General features: G+C 30.2%; 4 protein-coding genes and 1 long non-coding RNA gene across 10 annotated transcripts; 2 read left to right on the top strand and 3 right to left on the bottom strand.

Annotated features, from left to right (window-relative positions):
- Positions 1-332: 332 nt before the first annotated feature.
- On the top strand, positions 333-6,093 carry LOC107163105 (ATPase family gene 2 protein homolog A). Of its 5 annotated transcripts, none has more exons than XR_016190996.1 (10): positions 333-692; positions 805-978; positions 1,064-1,513; positions 1,577-1,952; positions 2,036-2,318; positions 2,991-3,464; positions 3,526-3,690; positions 3,751-3,911; positions 4,021-4,231; positions 5,942-6,093. XR_016190996.1 is itself a non-coding variant. In XM_015510349.2 (9 exons), exons 1-9 carry the CDS (start codon positions 503-505, stop codon positions 5,943-5,945), a joined length of 2,277 nt encoding a protein of 758 aa, XP_015365835.2. In that variant the 5' UTR covers positions 333-502; the 3' UTR covers positions 5,946-6,093. The 5 variants fall into 5 exon arrangements, 3 of the variants coding, with proteins under 3 accessions (XP_015365835.2, XP_089079945.1, XP_015365837.2); XR_016190995.1 differs by having other exon boundaries at positions 4,000-4,231; XM_015510349.2 differs by lacking the exon at positions 4,021-4,231.
- Positions 3,905-6,504, bottom strand: LOC107163106 (transmembrane protein 41B-like). 2 transcript variants are annotated; one of them, XM_015510353.2, is made up of 6 exons: positions 6,090-6,504; positions 5,717-5,873; positions 5,511-5,639; positions 5,223-5,421; positions 5,007-5,145; positions 3,905-4,243 (listed from the first exon to the last, which is right to left on the bottom strand). In XM_015510353.2, the coding sequence occupies exons 1-6, from the start codon at positions 6,118-6,120 to the stop codon at positions 4,077-4,079; spliced, it is 822 nt and encodes a 273-aa protein (XP_015365839.1). In that variant the 5' UTR covers positions 6,121-6,504; the 3' UTR covers positions 3,905-4,076. The 2 variants fall into 2 exon arrangements, with proteins under 2 accessions (XP_015365839.1, XP_015365838.1); XM_015510352.2 differs by having other exon boundaries at positions 6,080-6,500.
- A 1,937-nt stretch (positions 6,505-8,441) lies between these two features.
- Positions 8,442-12,119, top strand: mRpS35 (mitochondrial ribosomal protein S35). The gene is made up of 6 exons (XM_015510339.2): positions 8,442-8,700; positions 8,879-8,969; positions 9,067-9,418; positions 11,475-11,654; positions 11,728-11,929; positions 11,988-12,119. The coding sequence occupies exons 1-6, from the start codon at positions 8,604-8,606 to the stop codon at positions 12,062-12,064; spliced, it is 999 nt and encodes a 332-aa protein (XP_015365825.1). The 5' UTR covers positions 8,442-8,603; the 3' UTR covers positions 12,065-12,119.
- Positions 11,917-20,655, bottom strand: LOC107163098 (ribosome assembly protein METTL17, mitochondrial). The gene is made up of 9 exons (XM_015510338.2): positions 20,546-20,655; positions 20,255-20,414; positions 20,029-20,160; positions 19,161-19,428; positions 18,566-18,734; positions 18,259-18,477; positions 18,036-18,174; positions 17,829-17,967; positions 11,917-12,228 (listed from the first exon to the last, which is right to left on the bottom strand). The coding sequence occupies exons 1-9, from the start codon at positions 20,588-20,590 to the stop codon at positions 12,105-12,107; spliced, it is 1,395 nt and encodes a 464-aa protein (XP_015365824.1). The 5' UTR covers positions 20,591-20,655; the 3' UTR covers positions 11,917-12,104.
- Positions 13,494-17,820, bottom strand: LOC149056647 (uncharacterized). The gene is made up of 2 exons (XR_016190997.1): positions 17,154-17,820; positions 13,494-15,891 (listed from the first exon to the last, which is right to left on the bottom strand). It is a non-coding gene; the product is annotated as an uncharacterized LOC149056647 (long non-coding RNA).
- Positions 20,656-20,749: the final 94 nt, after the last annotated feature.

The raw sequence follows: 20,749 nt of genomic DNA, 5'->3' as shown, positions 1-20,749 counted from the left end.
TCAAAGAACATTGCCCATTCGAGATATATTGTTTATTGTCAATTCGTTTTCGGAAACAGTAGCACAATATAGATATATCTATGATCGTGGTCAATAGATAATATTATTATGGTTGTCTATATACCTAGTACCTACCCTACCTGTGATTATTATGGTGCACTATTTAGGATATTATATATACAATATAAAATAAGATATCTTAAATTGTGTTTTATGTTGTTATGTATTCCAATAATTAATCTATTTTTGGAGTTTCAGGTGTAACCTTATGGCAGTAGAAAAAAAATGAAAACGTGGTAACACTGCGCAACACTCGTGAGTCCTGATCACTGATCAGTAGTTTTCGCGGTTCAGCCGTGTAACTGATTAACCGACGAGTTATTGCTTTCTTTCGAAACTAGAATTTAAAAATAAAATAATTCAAATCATCACGGACGCAGTTCACTGTTTTGGTCTTATTCTCTTCGCCGAAGCCACCAGCCACGAATCGCAGAGTCCTGAGATGACAAAGCCTAGGCGTTCAGTCGGACCGGCAATCAAGTATCGCACATGCGACACCTGCAATTCGACGTTATACTTCACGGATTTGGAAACTCATTTCACCGACCACTGTCCGCCGAGCTCGTCGAATTGGACTCAGGCGTTCGTCAACGACCATTGTCTTTACTCGTACGCCAAGCTGTACACGAAAGGTACGAGACTTTGCGTGTTTTGTCTTATAAAACTGTTTTAGTTTTAGGTGTTGTGCTCATACCTGAGACTTGGTAATTTTTTTCCTTATATTTTGAATTTCTTCACCCACAGATGACGAATACATGGTGGGCAACGACAATGTAGTCGTGCCTATTGCTGCGATTCAGTTGTGCGGCTTTGTGCTTGGCGAACCGGTCATTGTGAGGTGCGGCAACAAAACTTTTGTCAAATACATCTGGCCTTCGGATGACTTGCCGCTGTCTAGTGTATATTTCTCCAAAGAAGGTTGAACAATTATACTGAAACCTGATGATAAAATTGTTTGTCAGTTATTTTTCCACTTAACATATATTGATTTTTATTATCATAGTATTGGCTGACGAACTAGATCAGTTGGAACACGTTTCTGTGGAGCGATTTAAGATTCCACTGAGTGAAGCTCAAAACATTGAAATACGTTTGTCTAACAATGATCAATTACCAGATGGAGAATTCATACGCCACTTGTTGACTCACATTTCTAATAAATATGAAGGGCATATTATCAAACCTTTGGATTTTTTATGTTTTGATTTTTATGGGCGTAGTCTCGTTTTTGAGGTATCCAAAATCTCTACTTTTCCAAATGTTGAACTGAATGAACAAATGCAAACTCTGAATATAAGTGATGAACATTTTTATCATATTTCATGTTCTACTACATGGAATATAAAAAATCATCTTGACAAAGTTAATATAACTTATCCAATATCAAATGTTGGTGGATTGGATGATATTTATAAAAAAGTAATGAATGTAATACAAAAATTAAAATGTCAAAGTAAGCTAATAAGTCATGATCTAGTATCTAATATTAAACTACTAAATACTTGTTGATTTTTAGGTGTTTGCGGATTTATTTTACATGGTATTTCTGGAACTGGGAAAACACTATTAGCAAATACAATAACTTATTCATCCAAAAGACACGTAGTTGAAATTAAAGGTTGGGAAATTCTGAGTAAGATTTATGGACAGTCTGAAGCAAAATTGAAATTATTTTTTGAGGAAGCAATTATTAATTCTCCTAGTGTCATATTAATTGATAGGCTAGAAACTTTAAGTAAATCAAATGATTCTTCAGACCTTGAAAGAAGAATTATGAACACACTTCAAACTATGTTTGATTTGTTAAAATCAACCAAACATAATGGAGTAGCTATCATTGGTACTACTAGCAATTTGAGTTCTGTTGATAGCAATTTACGAAGACCGGGAAGGTTAATAGATTTTATTAATTATGAACTTAGTTTTTTTTTTTTGTCATTGTTATTTAAAAATTATTTTTTGATTTAAAATTTAGATTTGATTACGAAATAGAATTACCAGTGCCAAATGAATTGCAACGTATAGACATCTTAACAAAACAGTTATCTCTTATCCAACAGGAAATAAGTGAAGAACAAATTATTTCCATTGCATATCGAGCTCAAGGATTTGTAGGAGCTGATTTGTTAGCTGTAGTTAACCGAGCACAAACTGAAGCAGCAATAAATAATGAAAATGTCACTTATAAGCATATGTGTACTGCTATAACTCAAGTGAAACCATCGGCCCTTAAAGAAGTAATGGTTCAAGTGCCTAATGTAAGTTTCTAACTTAAATATTTATCATTAATATTAATATAGGCACAATTATAGGAGCCAGGAGGCAGGCATAATATTTATGTTAATAATACGGGGATCAAAATATAATTAAATCAATATTGTGCAACAATATAAAAATGATATAATTGTAATATTGATATGTTTAATTAATATTATATTATTAATTTATTATATATTACCTATATTATGTATAATTATAATTATAGTCAATATTATCTATAATTAATATTTTAAATTTTGATTTCAAGTCCTGTAATAAATAATCAGTATTCACTAATCAGTTCTAATTTCTACGATTTTGATTTGATACATTTAAAAAATATAACTGAAAATAATATTTATCTAAATATAGACAAGTTACAGTTATTGAACTTTTTTTAACTAATATTAATAATGAAATAGTAAAAAGACCGTGTCAATTTCAGATGACTCACTACCAATTAGTTCTGCCAGGTTTTCAATGTTAAATTGTTATTGCTTATAAACCATTTTTTGTTTGAAAAAGCAATTACTGCCTTATAATAAAATTATAAATATTTAGAAAATTTAGAGTTTAAGCACCTTCAGTTTTTATAAAAATTATTATTATTGAAATTGTGGCCATGATTATTATACAAATATTTCAATTTCAATTTATATTTTATGTTATAGGTGAAATGGTCAGACATAGGTGGCCAAGATGACATAAAATTAAAACTCAAACAGGTGGTTGAATGGCCACTTCAACATCCAGAAGCTTTTAAACGCATGGGTATCACTCCCCCGCGTGGAGTCCTACTATACGGGCCTCCGGGTTGTTCTAAAACAATGATTGCTAAAGCTGTAGCTACGGAGAGTCACTTCAATTTTATATCGGTCAAAGGACCTGAACTCTTCAATAAATATGTTGGAGAATCTGAACGTGCTGTCCGGGAAACATTTATGCGAGCTAGAAGTGTAGCTCCTTGTGTTGTATTTTTTGATGAGTTGGATGGCTTAGCTGGCGAAAGAGGTATGGGCGAAAGTGGTTCTAGTGGGGTTCATTCTAGAGTCTTAGCCCAATTACTAACAGAGTTGGATGGTGTTCAACCATTAGGGAATGTCACTATTTTAGCTGCAACTAATAGGCCAGATCTTATTGATTCTGTAATTATACTTTTCAAATTAAGTTTTTAATTTTATCATTAAATTACATATTTATTTTCAGGCTCTTTTGAGACCAGGAAGATTAGATCGTAAAGTGTATGTTCCATTACCAGATAAGACTACCCGTTTGGAGATATTAAAACTGAAACTTTCAAAAATGCCAACATCAACTGATGTAGACATTCATAAATTAGTTGAACTTACTGAAAACTATTCTGGCGCTGAAGTAAGAACAAATTTTATGTTTGTATTGTAAAATACTGAATATTAAACTTATGATTAAAAGGTAATTGCAATCTGTCATGAGGCTTCATTGAAAGCTTTGGAAGACAATATAAAGGCAGAACAAGTAAAAATGAGTCACTTTGAAGTTTCACTTCAATCATTGCAACCTCAGACACCGTTATGGTTATTAAAAATATATGAAAAGTTTTCTGGACTCCAGAGGTAACAAAACAATTTTTATTTGATATAAATTATTTTATGATGTTTATATATTATAAATGTAATAAATTATGAGACATTGTGACATAAGGAAGAGGCATTTGATGCGTAGGAAATCTAGACTACACTAATGGAATGTCCTTCGATATGGCAGTCAACAACATTTTTTCAGTCAAATTTGTCTCTTAATTTTGCCTTGAATAGTACAGGCAGTAATGACAGGGCAGCAAATGTTGCCAAGAGTAGTACGGAAGACCATGACCAGGTGGATTCTGTTGTAACCTGATGTAAGGTTTGCCCAGCTTGTACGACCAATACAGAAGGTACTGCTACTCCTGGAATTAAAACAGTATAGTTGTGAACAAATAGTCCTTAGTCATTATATATTTTGTTAATAATCATGAAATTTGGTTATTAATCAATGTAGTATTTATTGTAATTTTCAAATGAGTCAGGCAATTCAATGTTTTTACGAATTCTAAAAACTACCCAAAAACAAGTGCTGGCCAATTATTTTTTTTCAGTTTTCTCACATTCCATGTATAATAACAAATATTATATATATATAGTTTGTAAATTTGTAAACTAATGGCCACAGAAACCGATGTTTTATATAAGATCAATAAAAAAAAAAATATATATGTATATAATATAATATTTATATTTATCTTATTGAAAATCATTTAACAAACATTATTTTTGTCCATATAAGTTATATAAGATGAAAGTACAGCAGTTATTTAAAATAATCAATAAATTCAGATAGCACTAAGCACCATACGTTTTTTAAGCTTTTTAGCTTTGGAATGAATCATCATTCATTAATGATTAGCTATAAGAAATGAATAAAATTTAATAAATATAGTTCAAAAGGTATTTTATCAGCTTAATAATTTAGTATTTCATAAAAAAATGTCTAGATAATCAAATTAAGGTTAAGTTACATTTAAAATTCAAAACCTAAAGAACTTCTTTAAAAAAAAAATACAAAATATTCTAGAATTTCTTGTGCGTCTCAAGTTATCCTAAATTATTACACTCATTTGTACTTATGTATTTTTACTAATTTATAAACTTTTATTTATTTTAAACATTTACCAAAAAAAGTTCCTAACCAAAATGGTATTAACGGAACATCGACTAGTGGTGCACACACATTTATGAACCAATTGGGCAAAAATGGCGTTATTCGCAAGAACATCATATAACAGAACATATTGTCGTTGTGTTTCTTAACCTGAAAAAAAAAATGTTTTACAGTTTTAACAGATAGACAATTGTATTTATGCATTTATGTATTCGAAATTCACCAACCAAATTTGCATATGATTTGATTCTATCTGGGAAGTATCTATACGCTAATCTCCTTCCTATTGTCATTGACAATAAATAACAAAAACATGCACCCATTGCCGAGCAAAAACAAATGATTGCTAATGCTAATAAAAATGGGTATAAAAATCCACATAATATTGATAATGAAATTGAACCAGGTATTGCAAATGTCTGCAAACTAATATTTAATTGATAGTTAAGGCAAATTAATGAAAGTTAAAAAATAATTTTGTTTAATTATTGAATATCAATGTGTTAAAAGGATACAATATGTAACAAAAGAAAATTGACATAAACACTTGAGTATAATATGTATCCTTGTAATCTTCCAATACTCTACCTAGGTTTTGCATGTCTGTGGTATTACGTGGAATTTTTATATATTTTCTTTCCTCCCTGTAAACAGTAATAAATACAATTATCACTACTCATTATTTAGTACTTTTAGGTATCAATTTTTTTTTACTACATACTCGGTCATCTGAGGAAAACTGTAATACAAATATCCTAAGATTACTATGAATAATGAGAATATAACTACTAATATGACCAATGCTTTTGTGGTAGACATTGGTTGTTCATTTTCTGTCTTAGGCTCCGTTATTGTTGTTGTGTCGTCCACTGTCGACACTGAAATTAAATAAAAAAAACTCATGTAATTTAATTACTGTATTGTATTGCATTTGTTTGTATTTCAGATGAATAACACTGTCACTTGGCATATTCCGAAGAAAAACAATGGAAATCTTACAGTGGTTTAAAATGATTAGTTACTGTTGTGTTTCAATATGTGTTGTTAATAATTTATTGTTATTTATTAATTTTCTAATATATACCAAAGTTTACCATATTCATGCACATTTTGATCCACATCCATGTCTTGTGTCGGTGTCTCTTTTGCCCTAGTAAACGAAATTGTATGGTATTTCTCTCGAAATGGTTAATAATCGTCGGTGACAAAAAAAAAAAAAACACGAATTATTCTAAACCGATGACTATTTGATGATGTTGGACGGCATAATCATCGTTTCATAATTTTTCGGTCGACTATCTCTACTCGTCGCGCGTACAGCATAATATTGTTATAATATTATTGTTGATAATAATAATTGAATGATATTTTGTATGTAATCAATCGAGCTTTTAACAATATTGTACATACGTCATTTCTAGATTTGTGATGAACGGAGCTCTGCGGAGGAGGTAATTGTTGAGATTATCGAGACTCGACTTTCTCGTTATCATTTATCGGACTAGTCAATTAGTGATAACTGACTACTGAATAGAGAGGAACAGAAATAAAATGGGTTAGTTCACGAAAGATTAATGGGACTGTTATCAAGAACTATGGGGCTTTGGGCCTCTTATCACCGTAAGGATGAAAAATAATTATGAATTAACAGCGCTCCACGTGGACTAGTTCATATTTATGTGAAAATGAAATTTTAAATACACAACAATAGATAATAAATAATAATTCTTAATTTACTATTTATGTTTGAGTTTAAATTTCAAATAGGTAGATAACCAAGATTCGTATTTCTTATAATAACAATATTTTGCTTAAATTGTTTAGTTATACTTATAGACTCTAATCAATTAAATTGGGATTCTCGTCCTTTACTGATCCTCCAACTTAAAGATGGCAGAGACTTGATACATTAGTTGTGTAGTCTCGATTTTTAAATATATTTATTATTCACTCCTATTAACAAGTTAACCACTATAGACGTAGATCACGGACTATTCGGACTAAAGATGCAATAGGTTGGAAACGACATGGTGTGACTGGCGGGTGAGGGCCGGCTTAAGGCGCATCTTTTATAAATTTATCATCAACAATGTTTATTAAATATTTTCAACGCTACTAGTGGTTTTATTTGGAGTCACATATTTATCTTCTTTCGTGCTCAAACAAATGTTGATACGAGTACCTAAATCTAAACATTATGATTTTGCTAGGGACGAGGGAATTTCGTTTCTAAATTTCTATCCCACATCTACACCCTACTATCTTATGTACCATAGTGATCAATTTTTGGCCAGCAGTCGTTTTTTTAGTTTATAATAATCGATGATTGTTATTTATTTGATATCTCTCAATATTATTGTCTTATTGGTTGACCATTATATAAAAAGGTTTAAGTTTCGTAAAAATTAATAACTATCATAACAATTGACTACCTAAAGATGATAAAATAAAATATATAAACATAATTATGATATTTAATAGTAAAATAAAAAAGACACAATTTATTAGGTGTAACATGTAAAAAAATAATTAAACATGTGAGTGGTTCTTTTTATTGTAGCCACTAGCCAGTAGCCACGTAGATATAAATGTATGAATGATGATTTAAAAATATTGGATATCAATTACTTACTATATAATTGCGTATAATGTAATTCAGTATTATTTTTATTGAGCCTTTTAAAAAATTTGGCTCATGTATTTAATCGATGACATTCGCTCCGAAATAAGACATACCTAACACCTACTATATATGTAGTTTCTATTAAATAAAAGATAGATTGGTAGAAACTATTTAACTATTACCTGTAATGTAATTTATAAAATATAGACGATAATATGTTGATATGAGTTTTTTTAAATTTTTTTTCTGTAACTCGTTTTTTAAATTGTTTATAATGTTATAACGTAAATCGCAAAAAAAAGGTCCCAAACTAGGAAAAAAAGTAAAATAATAAACACAATAGGTAGCACCTATTTAATTATTATAATGATGCGATTAACAATATAATATTTTATTTACACCTCTTTCTTATGTTACGACTTGGGTACTAAACATTTTTCTCTCATTAACTTAATTTCACAGGTCTTGTCAAGATTTAAGATATATTACTATTATATTTAATCGTGTTATACTTATATCTCATAAATTGTGTATTATCTCAGTAGCACGATTTAAACGATGTTATCGACCTAATCATTGTTTAGTAGATCAAAGAAAACATTTTCTGCAATCGAGACAACATAGTTTTTTATGCAGAATTTCCGATTTAACAACGCTTAACGCCCATAATAGTCTAAGCTTTGAATTTTGGTTCAAGTATCGTTGTTTATTATATTTTTATATCTGCAGACATTTGACGTTGAGTTTTAATTTGAATATGGGCAAATATACTATCAACTAAAATTTAGTTTTTTTTTTTTTTTATCAAACTTCGAGTCGTTAATCGTTATCAATCAGTGACCGTATCCCTCGGGCCTCGGCTTGTACTGCTTGTAGACTATCCTAGTCCGGTCACCGTCACCGGTTGTCGTTAAATTAAATTAAAAACTAACTAAAACCCAAAGATTCCAGTTCATCCATTGTATACGTCGATTATTTCATAAAAATGTCTGCGCTTCAAACTACGCTTCGACGAACGACGGCTGTGTTGATGCCTATCGGTTATCACCCTGCGCGTGTTTGGTGTTCGACCAGAGCTACGGGTGAGTTATTAATCATTATAATTAGGTAGTTTATTTACGTCTCCGGAGTCGGCGGTCAAGAACAATATTAAATTATGAAAAGCCAACGGACACGAGAAACCGGTTTATCCATTCATTTTGTCGCCATGGTTTTTTCCCCTCTAATTAACGTCAGTCGTACACCGATAATTTATTGCAGATAGCAAGTTTAGAGTCTTGGACTTGAAAAAAAAAGCATTTGTGCCTCAGGCTAAGAAGAAGTACAATAAGACCATCACTTTACCGCCCAGGTAACATAATAATGTTTTCGATTGATATTAGGTACAATGTTATCAATTGTATTAAAAAAAAAAAAAATGAATCTTGTTAATTAGACGATATTTTCAGAGCGTTGAGTATGCCTGTTGATCAAGATTGGACCAATGTATGGCCTGGTCCAAGAACATTTCATCCAGCTACTGTGCCTCTGGCACTACGACAAGGGTACGATCAGAAAAGAGCATCACCCGGTAAATATGGTAATGCAGAGCTCATGAAGATTCCAAATTTTTTGCATCTTACACCACCGGCAGTGAAAAAACATTGCAGTGCTTTAAAACAGTTTTGTACCGAATGGCCTAAAGGCTTAGAAACTGATGAAGATTGCGATAGACATTTTCCAATGACAACAATAACAACAGATTATTGTCATTCGTCACCAACCATTAAAGATCCTAAATCTAGAATAGTCACAATCAAAGTATGTAGCAATTATTGATGTTTTTACTTGATTCGGGGGGAAGGGGGATAATCCTACATAAACTAGTAATTTTTTTCCATTTCTACACTGTTTTTGCTATTAGAACTTCAGAATTTAAATGGGTAATGTACAATGGCACTAATAGACACTTGGAGGCTCTAAAATCAAATATAAAATGGAACTTGTCTACCTATTCCCTAAAATACAAATAATCCTAGGGACAAGTTTGTAAGTATACAACTTCCTTCTCTGTCACCAGTCAAAGGAAATCCTTGCCATAATTACTAATTTTATAAAATTAAAAACAATCCTATGAGTCATAATATATAATATTTATAAAATATTTAAAATCTTTTTTGAATGAACCTCTTGGATACTGTGTTGTTGCCCATAGTAATTATTACCTAATATAAACCATGGTAAGTGTCAAGTAAATATTATATTCTATTCATCAGTAGTAAAATAATTTAATCCTAATAACTTTATTACCTAATATCTATACTATTATAGTATAATGGTAGGTGAATTCATAAACAAATATTGAATAGGTTCATGAGTATTTGGATGTTATTAAACTATAAGAATAACTATATAGATACTAATATTCGCCTGCTCAACAAAACTATGCCTTGCCAATACTTGCATGATATGATAGCGAATTCCTACATAGAAAATGAGATATCTTAAAACATTATTCTTGGCGCCCATATTCTGCAGGATATAACTAATTATCTTATTTAAGGTTATGATATGTTGATGTTGATGTAAAATGTAATAATTGAAAAAATATAAAAATCAACTTTTTATTGTTTGCCATTGAGCAAGCAACCGTTAACTTTATTAAGGGCCCACAAAATTTAATTTTCCAAACTTGCCCACTAGTTGTGCCACTGGTAGTGTATTAGTGTAGCAGTATTCTTTTTCACAATATTTACTAACTATAAACTTAATCATCCTTCATTGTTTATGTTACTGTGATTGTAATTAATATAAGGATTTTAACAGTATGATAATAGCTAATAAACCAAAATCAGACGCACTGATTTGCCGGTCTGGGGATTTCAATTATTGTCAACAAATTTTTCTACTGATCAATTTATTCTTATTTTGAAAACGTATAATAAAATAATTATTTTATTACCAGTTTCCTCAAATTCTATCTATATAGTAAATACTATGTAATTCTAAGTACTTTTAGTTTTTATGTATCTACCTACTTATTATAAATTATATACCTAACATATGGGTATAAATTTATTTATATAAAGTTTATATTTAATCAACTAAATAATATTGAATACATTTTGGATTTTAGTACATCTCGATCATGAGTCATGACTAGTATCTAAGAACTTTTAGTTACATTAAAAGTATTAAAAGTAAAAGTGCTTAGTTGAAAAGAATTTATATCAGTGGCGAACCCAGGGGGGTGGACCCCGGGTCCGGACCCTCCCCCTTGGCTTATGTCATAGTTTTATTTTTATTTTTAAAAGTTTCCGTGAAATGTTCATCGAAACTTATCGAAACGTTATCAATATATTAACTGAAGAAAAACGGCGCTTGGATTTTACACTTTAAATACCTAATAAGACTTATGAGTTATGACTATACCATAATTTAATTGGCATAATAATAATAATTAATTGACATACATTGTAAATATAAATTTAAAAATGTAAATAATATAATTGTGTGTTTTTTTTATTGGTCTTAAACCCGGCAAATTGTGTTTATTAAGAAATGAAATGTATGTATATACTCAGGAAAAGGGCATAAAAACAGTAGTTAAATACATTTTTTTGGACCCCCTCCTTGAATAAATCCTGGTTGCGCCACTGATTTATATAACTTAGCATCAAAATAAAATAGATTGTTTACACCAACCCAACAACATATTTGATTTAATTCTCTATTTTGGATTTCAGGATTCTCGATTTGTTTATTTTTTGTAAATTTCTGAAAATATTACTCATGGCATAGATACAATAAAATTAAAAGTTATTTGTAATGTTTATTAAGTCATGGACTCATATATTATTTGTTGTATGTCTACTAGATCAAATTAAGCACTTTAAATTTGGATAAACATGCTAGAGACAAAATGATCAGATTGGTTGGGGACAGATATGATGAAGAATCTGATATGCTTACTATTGTCACTGATCGTTGTCCAACAAGGAAACAAAACTATGATTACGGAGTCTATGTTCTCACAGCTTTGTATCATGAATCTAATGTAAGTTATTCAATATGAATGTTCATAAAAAAAAATATCTTGAACTAATTTTTGTGTCACTGATATATTACAGACCTTTGAGGAATGGGAACGACAAAAACAAGAGGCAGACATGGAACATTACATTTGGGAAAACAACCCATCCAAAAAAGCGTACGTCACATTAGCTCGATGGCCAGAAAAGGTTTCAAATGATGATGTAAACTCACATTCTATTGATGACGATATGGTGGGGCAGAAATACAAAGAAGCAGTTACAGAATTATTAAACAATGGTAAAACTATCATTTATTCAAAATGTTGATCAAATTTAAATAAAACATATTTTTTCAGGCGAAGATATATATACTTTGAATAAGTATAGGGAAGCTGTGATTGCCGTATTATTACCTCAAACCGTACAGTCTTAGATAGTTTGGAAATAGATATTTGTTATTTTATACAATAAAATTAATTTTGTTCAGACTTTTCTTCTACTTCTTCTTCTTCTCCTTCTCCTTCTACTTTTTCTTCTTTAATTACTACTGGCAATCTATCACCCCATTTACTTGATCGTGCGCACCAATAAGGAATTCTGTGAAATAATAGAAAAAAATTTCAATATTAAAATATTAATATGATGACAATTATTATTAACAAATAATAATATTAGTAAAGTAAAAGTTTAATTTAGATTTATAATGATAAAACATTATTGTTTAATAATATTTATTTACTTTTAAATATGTAATGTAATGTGTTACATTAACCCAATAAATGCTGTAGACCATTTAAGATAACACTTACATTGACATAATATGTTATGTCGTTATGATGTCTTATGAATGTATAATTTGTGTTCAGCAGTTTCAACTTCTTGTGTAATAAGGTTTAATATAAGAATGACCAATTATCGAACGTAAGGAAATTGAGCTTGAATTTCAACGATATTTTAAGTGAGTTTTGAGCAATTTTTTATAAATATTTTACTTTATAAATTGTTTATTAATTAAAATATTATTATAAAAACTCATGAAATAAATCATGTTCTTAGCTTTAAATTAAATAAAAGGCCAATTCTTTTTATTATAAAGAAGTTATTAAATAAAATCATAGGTGCTGATTACTAATTTGATATGTAGATTGTATTATGAGACAGAACAAGTGATGACACATGCGAGTCATCTTAGGACGCAAAACTAAAAGGGGTTTCGAACAACGAAACATAACCTTCAAACTTATGAAGGGCACATTGTTGATGTTTGGTACAGTGGCGTAGCAAGGGTATGGCAAACTGTGCCTACGCCAGGGGCGCAAATTATGAAGGGGCGCAAATTTGTGCTTTAAAATTGGTACTTATTTTTAGTCGAACTTCAAAACGACATTTTTTTATTACCCATACGGTTATACATTTTGAAATGTGTATGATTTTGTTTATCTTGTTTATCGTTAAATTCGTGTTTCACTACAAGGAATGAAGGAACGGTGCGTTTGTGTGTGTATGAACATCGAGCTTATCGTTATCGGATCGCCCGTGTCCCGTCTATAAAATATATTATGATATTATTTGTCATCTATTTATCAATAATCTTATTTTTAAAAGTGACGATAGTGCGTATTACAATGCATAATACAATGCGCCATGCGGGTAATCGTATATTCGTATTGTCATTTCTTAGCCGTCTATGCTATTGACACGTCGCACGCTGTACGCACACACGTAAGTTAATAAAATTATACAAACATTTTGTAATTTACTCGTTAGTAGTTAAAAGGCGCATTTTCCTAGGTTGGCCAGGGGCGCTAACAAGTCTTTCTACGCCACTGGTTTGGTACGAAAATACAATATATAAATACAAATTTAAAAAAAATCATAAAGTATATTGTATGTACATAGGTATATTATTTGTATTGTCAATGGTTCTCTTGATGTGTCAAACTCGGATACCAAGCAGATAAACTCAAGTCACCCATCTCTTAGGCGATAGTCAATACTATACATTTTTAATTACAATACAATAGATATAATACAAAAAAAACTAGACAAGGAACATAATGCACTAAAATAATGAAATATGTGAGTACATAATACAATAATATCTCTAAAAATACAGTTATATAAAAATAATAGATACACTTCAAAATGCATTGCAATTTATGATAGTTATTACCATAATAAGCAATAATTATTAAATCTATAATATTATGATTTAAAATATGCAGGCTCTAGATGAGGCAGGTTAACATGAGCATTACACATTTACATTTTACATACTATTTTTAGACTTGAAATAAATTATTTTTTTGTTAATATCGAAAATATGTTAAATGGCGTGTTAAAAATTTGGTATGTATTATTTAATTTGTGCAGAATAAAATTTCATGATAATATTCAAGTGCGATTGCACGAAGTACCGAGCCCTGAATTTATAAAAAAATATCGTTGGTATCCAAATACTATGAATTACAACTATGATTTAAATCCAATTTTAAATTTGCGCAACGGTAATAGCGAATATTTCGTTTATTTTACTTGTATATATTTTTCTCATCAACTCGCAATTGATGGCATGGAGGTTTGAATACATGTGGCGCCGCCCAGATTTAGTTTAATAGCGGAGTAAGATATTCGAAATCGACCGAGGTGAGCAGTTACTCGATGGACTTTTGGTACCAGGAATGTATGTGAATGCGTTTTCGCTCGGTGCTCGAGTACCTCCAAACACGCATGTGACACGAAACACGATTTAAAGTATCCGGGACCCATGAACCGGTGATCAACCGCCCGGTTGCGTTCCGAGAAACACTGTTCCCCCCCATGAATTCCTGGTACTAGAAATCGTTTTTAGAGAGCAAAATCTGGATAACCCTGTAGATATGAGACTCCAATCGTTGAAAAATTGTAGCCCTAAGTGGATATTTCTCATACTAGATCCGTAATGACCCCGAGTCCCTGACCAAATCGACGAGACCGGACGTGTGGTGAATAACCGTAGGAGGTAACATACGTTTGACTGCCTATCAACGACTCCGCGTTAACGCTATTTTACGAAAAAAAACGTTAGATAATTATTATTTCGGTATTCTTTTTTTAAATAAAAAATTCACGTAAATCAATGAAACTTAATGACAACGCCTAATTTATTTTGTCTACGTGATGTAAGTGCATAACAAAAAATAATAATAGGTTTTAAAGTATAAAACCATTAATTGATACCTACACAAAGGAGTGCTGCATTTTATTAAATCATTTTTCTATTAAAATTTTGGATTTTTCGTTAAGTATTATTATGTACTTACAACGTAATGTAATAGATTCAATGTAATGAAAACTATTTTTTTTCATGTATTGAATTGAAATTTAATTCTACTGTTTTCAAAACTTAATAAAGTTGTAAAATAATATATCGTTGGGTAGAAAATCCTAATTATAAATTTTATATTTATCGAGTATAATTATATAATTATAAAATGACTAAGAACCCATTGTTTTTAACAGGAAGTGATCTTTCTTCATTTTTTCACAATTTTTGGTTTATATTGCATATTGGGACACTTTTTCACTAGTTATAGGAGATAATTTCTATGTGTGTTTTGTCAAACATATTACCTTTTTACTAAAACCATATAAATTATAAGTTATTAACTTACAAATTATACGTTTAAATTGGGTCACAAAATTCCTTAGTAGGACATATTATCCTGGTTGCAGACTTTAGGCAAGTATTACGGCTTTGATCACGCACCTTAATTATTCACCTACATTGTATGTATTTTATTTTACCAACCATAAAACTGAAATAATATTTCTATAGTCGGTAGGTAAGATAAAGAGTTAGAAATATGTATTTAAAATTTTTTATAGGTATCTTAAGTTATTTTTTAAATAAAATAAATAAACAAGCATATAACATAAATATTATTAGAAGTTAAAAACATATTAATTTTTATCAATACAAATATTATGATCTTATTAAATGTACATTTAATTCTAAAACCTGGTGTTTTACAATACGCCTTGTATTCCACTATACTAGAAGCCCAACTCAAATAATATCACACACTGCAATGCAGTAGCGTATATAGATATAATTTTCGGGGTGAGCTATAATATATAGCAATTAACAATAATGATCTAGCACCTAGAGGCTACTAAGGCCAACTCTAGACAAAATGTATACATAGGCAAAATCAAAATTTGTCGCCCTTTTGTTTTTGTAGTCTAAATATCAACATATTACTCTAAATACAGCCTTGCCTATCACTAGAGACCGGATTTTTATGTTTTTACATCTTTTTACTGAGAGTATGCAGCTCCGATTGGATAAGCTTTCTGGACGATTCATTTACCTATGATCTGATATAAAAAAGTTTTTAGAGCATAAAAAAGAATATTTCAAGGTTAGAGAATATTTTGTGCAAAAAACATGTTTTAAGAATATATTGGTATATTGGGGTTTAATTTGAATATTTTATTAAAAATCTAATAGTTTATAAAAAAAAATCCAAAACAATTTTTATTGTAGTATCATATTATTTATCTTGACGAAAGGAATATTGAAAAGAACATAAAATTGATAAGAAAATCAATTATAATAATAATTATTATTTCCTATACTATATTCTCTTATCTTCTTTTTATAGATGGACCATGGTAGTTGCATAGAATAATATAGTACAATAGAATAGTATTCTATGGTAGTAGTTCCCGCGTTCTACGTGGGTAGCACTGATCGTGTTCCGCACACTTCATTGTCCTATACCTTCTGCGCATGTGCGTAGAGTACATTATTTAAAACTTGTAATTATTATTTTTTGAGTTCAAAAGGCTGAATTATTTAAGTTAAAATTGATTTAGTAGGTACATAATATTATTCTGTTATTAAACTATTTTATGCAATATTATTTTATTTTTTAAATTCAAAAGACTGAATTATTTAAGTTCCTTTTAAATTGTTTTGATACATAATATTATTCTGTTATTGAACTATTTTATGCAATATTATTTTATTTTTTAAATTCAAAAGACTGAATTATTTAAGTTCCTTTTAAATTGTTTTGATACATAATATTATTTTGTTATTTAACTATATTATGAAATAAATTTTTATTTTTTGAATTCATAAGCCTGAATTATTTTTTTTTTTTGATTTGTTTTAATACATAACATTATTCTGTTATTCAACAATACACAATACATTTATGTTTTTATTATTTAAAACTTGTAATTATTATTGGTTGTAAACTCACACATCTAAAATACAATTAAACATATAGTTACACTAGTATATCATCATATTATAGGTTAAATTATGACTGTTTGAATATTTTTTAACAATTAGGATTAATTTATCTATCTTATACATTTTGTAAACTATTACTGTTATTTATTTTATCAGTAATCAATACATTTTTACGAAAAAGAATATTTTTGCATATTAAAGAATATTTTGATGAAATTATAGAGCATAGAAACATCTTATTTCTATGGTTTTAAGCGCATATAAATCCGGTCTCTACCTATCACAGAAGAAATGATGCCTCACGCATAGGTCTGTCGCATAGGTGCAACTAAAGGGGTGCTTGGGGGTGTTGAAGCACACCCAGGTCAAAAATACCAAAAATGGAAAAATCATGAAAAAAGTTTTCTTTGTTATACGTAAGATTGTTTTTTATTTGGCGGTTTTGGTGAAAACACAAATTATTTATGATGATTTAGTTATACAATATGGTTGTATCAAAAATTAGTTATGTAACATTGACATTTTTATCTGTTTATACTAGGTCATTATATGAATATATAGGTAATATAGGTAATGTATTTATGACGTATATTACTGCTTAGATACTTAAATATTAGTGTGCTTATGTTTTTACAGTGCATCTAAGATTGGTTATAGTAATTATAAAATTGAAGAATGTTACTTTGGGATGTGGGGGTGTAGCCCCCACCGACCTGTTTCATCTACATAATTTTAGCACCCCCAGTGTTTGGCCTCTAGTTGCGCCTATGAGCCGTCTGTGTTGCCTGTGCCTTCTGCCGGGCTTGGAGGCTACTGTATATTTATAATAGTCAAGACTGTAATTTTGGGAGGGGCTGCAGTCCACTAGGATGAATGGTGATATAAGTGACAGGGCCAATGTTTAGAATTAAAATATAATAATCTACTATGTTAAAGAATTTGAATTACATACTTTCCGTTTTTGGAAGCAGTAAATATAATTTCTTGCAGTTTGCCACTGCTTGTGCACATTCGACAAATGGAATGCTTTGAACGTACCAAAACTGGTCTCACTATGCGTGGCCACTGTTCATCCGTGTCTGGCCTCTTCCCTATAATGATTAAAAAGTGTCTGTTAAAAAAGGCGATTTCCAAACTAGGTTGAGAAATATTTACTAACCTTTTTTAATGATTATATATGAAAAAAGTTCTCGTTTAATTACAGATTGTTGAGCTATTCTTGGTGTATAGTAAGATACTTCGAAATTGCAAGGGGTGTCGTCAGTATCATAACGTGGACAGGAGTGTTCATGAGGGCACTATAGACAATAAAATAATAGGTAAAATCAATAATTATTTTTAAAAGTTTTTAATAATGAAATTAACAGTTATTTAAATGTTACCGGTGAAAATACATGACTTTTAGTATTGTTTTGAGAAGATATTTCTAGAAGAAGGTCTCTGGCTTCGTTTATCAAGTTGAACCCAGCCCTCGTTCCCATTTCAACAAGTACAATATATTTTTTTGTCTTGTTCCATAAATTTAAAAGTGTCTCAAACCGATTTTTAATGTCTGGCAGTTCAAACAAAGTGTATGCAGATACGACGAGATCAAACTTTAACTGAGAGCAACATTACACAGGTAATTATTATTTGAAAACAGTATAATACATTGTTGATTTCAAAATTATTGTATAATGTTAACCATACGTTTGGTGATGCTGGTAAAAATTGTCTGTAAAACAGACCTTTAGGCAATATATTTTCATTATTCGGATTTCCCTCTTGCAAAAGAAGTCTGGCCAGATCATTCATAGTCGATGAAGTGTCCACACAATAATATTCTTTTAATGAGTCCTTCCAGATATTTTTTGCGTTTCTAAAAATATTTAAAAAAAAAAAGACAACCAATTAACTTTAATGAATGCCAATGCCAAATCTAAGAAAATATTAGCTTAACATTAGTTATCTTTATTTTTCACATACTCATTAGTCATAAGTAAAAAACTGCTTTTTGCATTTCTGCTAAAAAGATCAACTTCATGAACTATTACAATATTTACTAAAAATGTGTTGAATAGTTCAGTTACAACCAGTTGAAGTTATTCCAATTAGTATTGAAAAACTATAAATAGGGAACTACTGCATTAACACATTCAAAGTACATTTTTTAATATATCATGATTACCTATTTTGTACTGGTTGAATATTAAATGAGTATTGTTGGAAATAGTACATGATAGATATAGACTATAAAATATGTTACGCTAACATCTTCCTCAGTGGAAAAGTAAAGGAAACGTACAAGGTAACTGTACCAATACCAGAACCAAAATCAAACAGGGATTCAGGCGCAAAATTTGGGTCTCTTTGTTGTAATTCGTTAAATATTGTATTTATAACATTGTATTCTGGAGCAATACGAGACAGCAGGTACTGATGGCATACATGTCTGTTACTGTAATCAATTGGTTTCCAATTATAGGTCCTTTGAGCAACAAGTCTTTCTACACGGTTGTTGATGAATTTTTCAAATTTAATTTGTTGCTCTTCACTCATGTTTTCACAGTAATCTGAAACCTCAAATTTGTTCTTTATAATTACATTATTATAACTTAGGCATTCAATACATATTAATAAAGTATACACATCATAAATTACATAGGCATAGTGGTCACTAACGTCACTCAATGTTGTAAACAATAATTTTTAGAGTATTTAAAACAAATAGCTATATGGGGGGTTTTTTTTTTATAATTACCTACCCTTGATTCTGATGAATAAGCAAGGATGTAAAATTCATTATGTTATATGAAGTAAGGTAGAATTGTGGAATTAAAATACTTGCCACATAAATACTGGAAATTGTTATAGAAAAAAATATATTATGCAAATTACCATAGACGGATAGGCCTACCGGGCATCCGGGCATTTCCCTGTGGGCCCCCCTTCGTATTTCGGTAATGGGGCCCTTTAATATCATATATTATTAAAAAAATTTTCATGTGGAGGCCCCTTTTTAAAATTTTCCGGTAGACCAAAAATGGCCTATCCGCCCATGCAAATTACTAATGTAATATAAGATACAATTGATAAATACTTCATTAATATAAATATTTTACAACACTGAGGTTACATATAAACAACATTCTCATTTACTCAAAAATACATACATTTTTTTTCTAATTCAACTCTGTTCTGTTGCTTTTTTTCCATTATTTCACTTTGTTCAATAGGACTGTGTCTGCTGTGCAAATAGTTTAACAATAGCTTGCTGTCACTCATCACGTTTTTCAACTGCCCACCTTCAAAAATATAGCATTGCAATAGGACTTTCAATTATATGTTTTAAAAAAAAGGAAAAAGGTAAATCAAATTATATTTATTGGTTGTTCTGACCTTTGAGAGTTTTTAGTACGGCATCAGTCAAGTTATCTGGAAAAGGTTTGGCTTTAAGATTACACCTTCCAGGGTGTTTCCTGGCTTTGATATCTTCACGCAATACCATCTGACGCACATCTTCGTTGAAAATAGCAGTCAATTTTGTTTTAGTCGCATACTGAAAACGAAATAAAAATAAAAATATACTAATGAAACAAAAAGCCAACAAGTCTAGGTCAAATTGTTATGGAAACATTGAGGGTTAAGTAAATATAATATGAATATTATTCTTAAATCGTAGGTACTTACAGATCTCTTGAAAAGAGCGACGCAGCAACTGGACATGGTGCACATCGGAGTTCGAAAATTTGAACATTCAAAATTGAGGTCCCCTGCGCCAAACGCCTTATCAACCGGCGGCAGAGGTAACCATGTTGAGTCGTATGTGGTCTTATCAGCCTCTAAGCGGCGTTCTTCTTCCACGGTTTTGGTTTTTTCCTTGATTTTGATTTC

The sequence above is a fragment of the Diuraphis noxia genome, unplaced genomic scaffold (genome assembly GCF_037042655.1).
Source record: "Diuraphis noxia isolate RWA-SAM2 unplaced genomic scaffold, SU_Dnox_SAM2 contig0003, whole genome shotgun sequence".
Taxonomy (NCBI): domain Eukaryota; kingdom Metazoa; phylum Arthropoda; class Insecta; order Hemiptera; family Aphididae; genus Diuraphis; species Diuraphis noxia.
Note: the sequence above shows the minus strand (reverse complement) of the source record. Positions and strands in the feature narration are given on the sequence as shown.

Bases quoted from the DNA above. Each gene is read 5' to 3' on its own strand.
- LOC107163105 (XM_089223819.1), top strand. From the start codon at position 503: ATGACAAAGCCTAGGCGTTCAGTCGGACCGGCAATCAAGTATCGCACA. The intron at 1,514-1,576 runs GTAAGCTAATAA...GTTGATTTTTAG, and splicing joins ACAAAAATTAAAATGTCAAA to GTGTTTGCGGATTTATTTTA. The intron at 3,912-3,999 runs GTAACAAAACAA...TTGTGACATAAG, and splicing joins AAGTTTTCTGGACTCCAGAG to GAAGAGGCATTTGATGCGTA.
- LOC107163098 (XM_015510338.2), bottom strand. From the start codon at position 20,590: ATGTGCACCATGTCCAGTTGCTGCGTCGCTCTTTTCAAGAGATCT. The intron at 20,161-20,254 runs GTCAGAACAACC...ATATTTTTGAAG, and splicing joins CGTACTAAAAACTCTCAAAG to GTGGGCAGTTGAAAAACGTG. The intron at 18,175-18,258 runs GTAACATTTAAA...TATTGTCTATAG, and splicing joins AAAGTCATGTATTTTCACCG to TGCCCTCATGAACACTCCTG.
- LOC107163106 (XM_015510352.2), bottom strand. From the start codon at position 6,116: ATGTGGATCAAAATGTGCATGAATATGGTAAACTTTG. The intron at 5,146-5,222 runs GTTGGTGAATTT...TTTTTTTTTCAG, and splicing joins TCAAATCATATGCAAATTTG to GTTAAGAAACACAACGACAA. The intron at 4,244-5,006 runs GTAAATGTTTAA...TTTTAATTCCAG, and splicing joins TTGGTTAGGAACTTTTTTTG to GAGTAGCAGTACCTTCTGTA.
- mRpS35 (XM_015510339.2), top strand. From the start codon at position 8,604: ATGTCTGCGCTTCAAACTACGCTTCGACGAACGACGGCTGTGTTGATG. The intron at 8,970-9,066 runs GTAACATAATAA...CGATATTTTCAG, and splicing joins ACCATCACTTTACCGCCCAG to AGCGTTGAGTATGCCTGTTG. The intron at 11,930-11,987 runs GTAAAACTATCA...ATATTTTTTCAG, and splicing joins TACAGAATTATTAAACAATG to GCGAAGATATATATACTTTG.